Source organism: Nanorana parkeri, unplaced genomic scaffold, assembly GCF_000935625.1.
Source record: "Nanorana parkeri isolate BGI_ZX_2015 unplaced genomic scaffold, ASM93562v1 scaffold389, whole genome shotgun sequence".
NCBI classification, from domain to species: domain Eukaryota; kingdom Metazoa; phylum Chordata; class Amphibia; order Anura; family Dicroglossidae; genus Nanorana; species Nanorana parkeri.
The window spans coordinates 1,199,020-1,199,769 of NW_017306657.1; the positions used below are offsets into that span (position 1 = coordinate 1,199,020).

A 750-nucleotide genomic window follows, 5' to 3' on the forward strand; every position below is an offset into this window, starting at 1 on the left:
GCTACCCTCATATCAAGTCGGAAGCCTTCCACCTTGGCAATATACAACAAGGTGTGGAAAGTGTATTCTGCATGGAGATCAGATGGTAATAACGCGAAACTCACCAAGGTAGTTTCAGTGCTGGAATTTCTACAGGCTGGGGTAGAAAGAAACTTGTCATGCAGTACCATCAAAGTGCAGATTGCAGTGCTGTCCACTTTTTTGGAACACAGGCTGGCTGCAGAACCACTGATCAGGAGATTCCTCAAAGCAGTGGCCAGGGCGAAGCCTCCAAGTACGAATCATTTCCCCACTTGGGACCTATCGGTGGTCCTGCGCAGTTTCTTGGAAACTCCTTTTCGAGCCAATAGCCGAATGTTCACTAAAGACTTTAACGTTAAAAACAGCGCTTCTAGTGGCCATGGTCTCAGCAAGAAGGGTCAGTGAGATCCATGCGTTATCAAGTCTAGACGCATACTGCAGAATTTTGCCGGACAAGATTATTCTCAAACCAGATCCGGCTTTTCTCCCTAAGGTAGTCTCGATGTTTCATCGGACACAAGACGTAGTGATTCCATCATTTTGCGCTAATCCAGCAAATGAGAAAGAGGCTGCGTTACAGGGCATCGACGTGCGTCGATGCGTTCTGGAATACCTGGACAAAACTAAGGAGATTAGGAAGTCCAATAATTTGTTTGTGCTGTTTTCTGGTCAAAAGTTGGGGTTAAGGGCCTCCAAGAGCTCCATAGGGAGGTGGATTAAAATGGCTAT

At 46.5% G+C, this 750-nt stretch overlaps 1 protein-coding gene across 1 annotated transcript in view; it reads left to right on the forward strand.

The window, feature by feature from the left end:
• Positions 1–350, forward strand: part of LOC108789356 (60S ribosomal protein L12) — an 11,107-nt gene extending 10,757 nt beyond the window's left edge. The window contains exon 10 of the mRNA XM_018559337.1: positions 213–350. Within this exon, the coding sequence (XP_018414839.1) occupies positions 213–350 (138 nt within the window). The remainder of the gene's footprint in view (positions 1–212) is intronic.
• Positions 351–750: the final 400 nt, after the last annotated feature.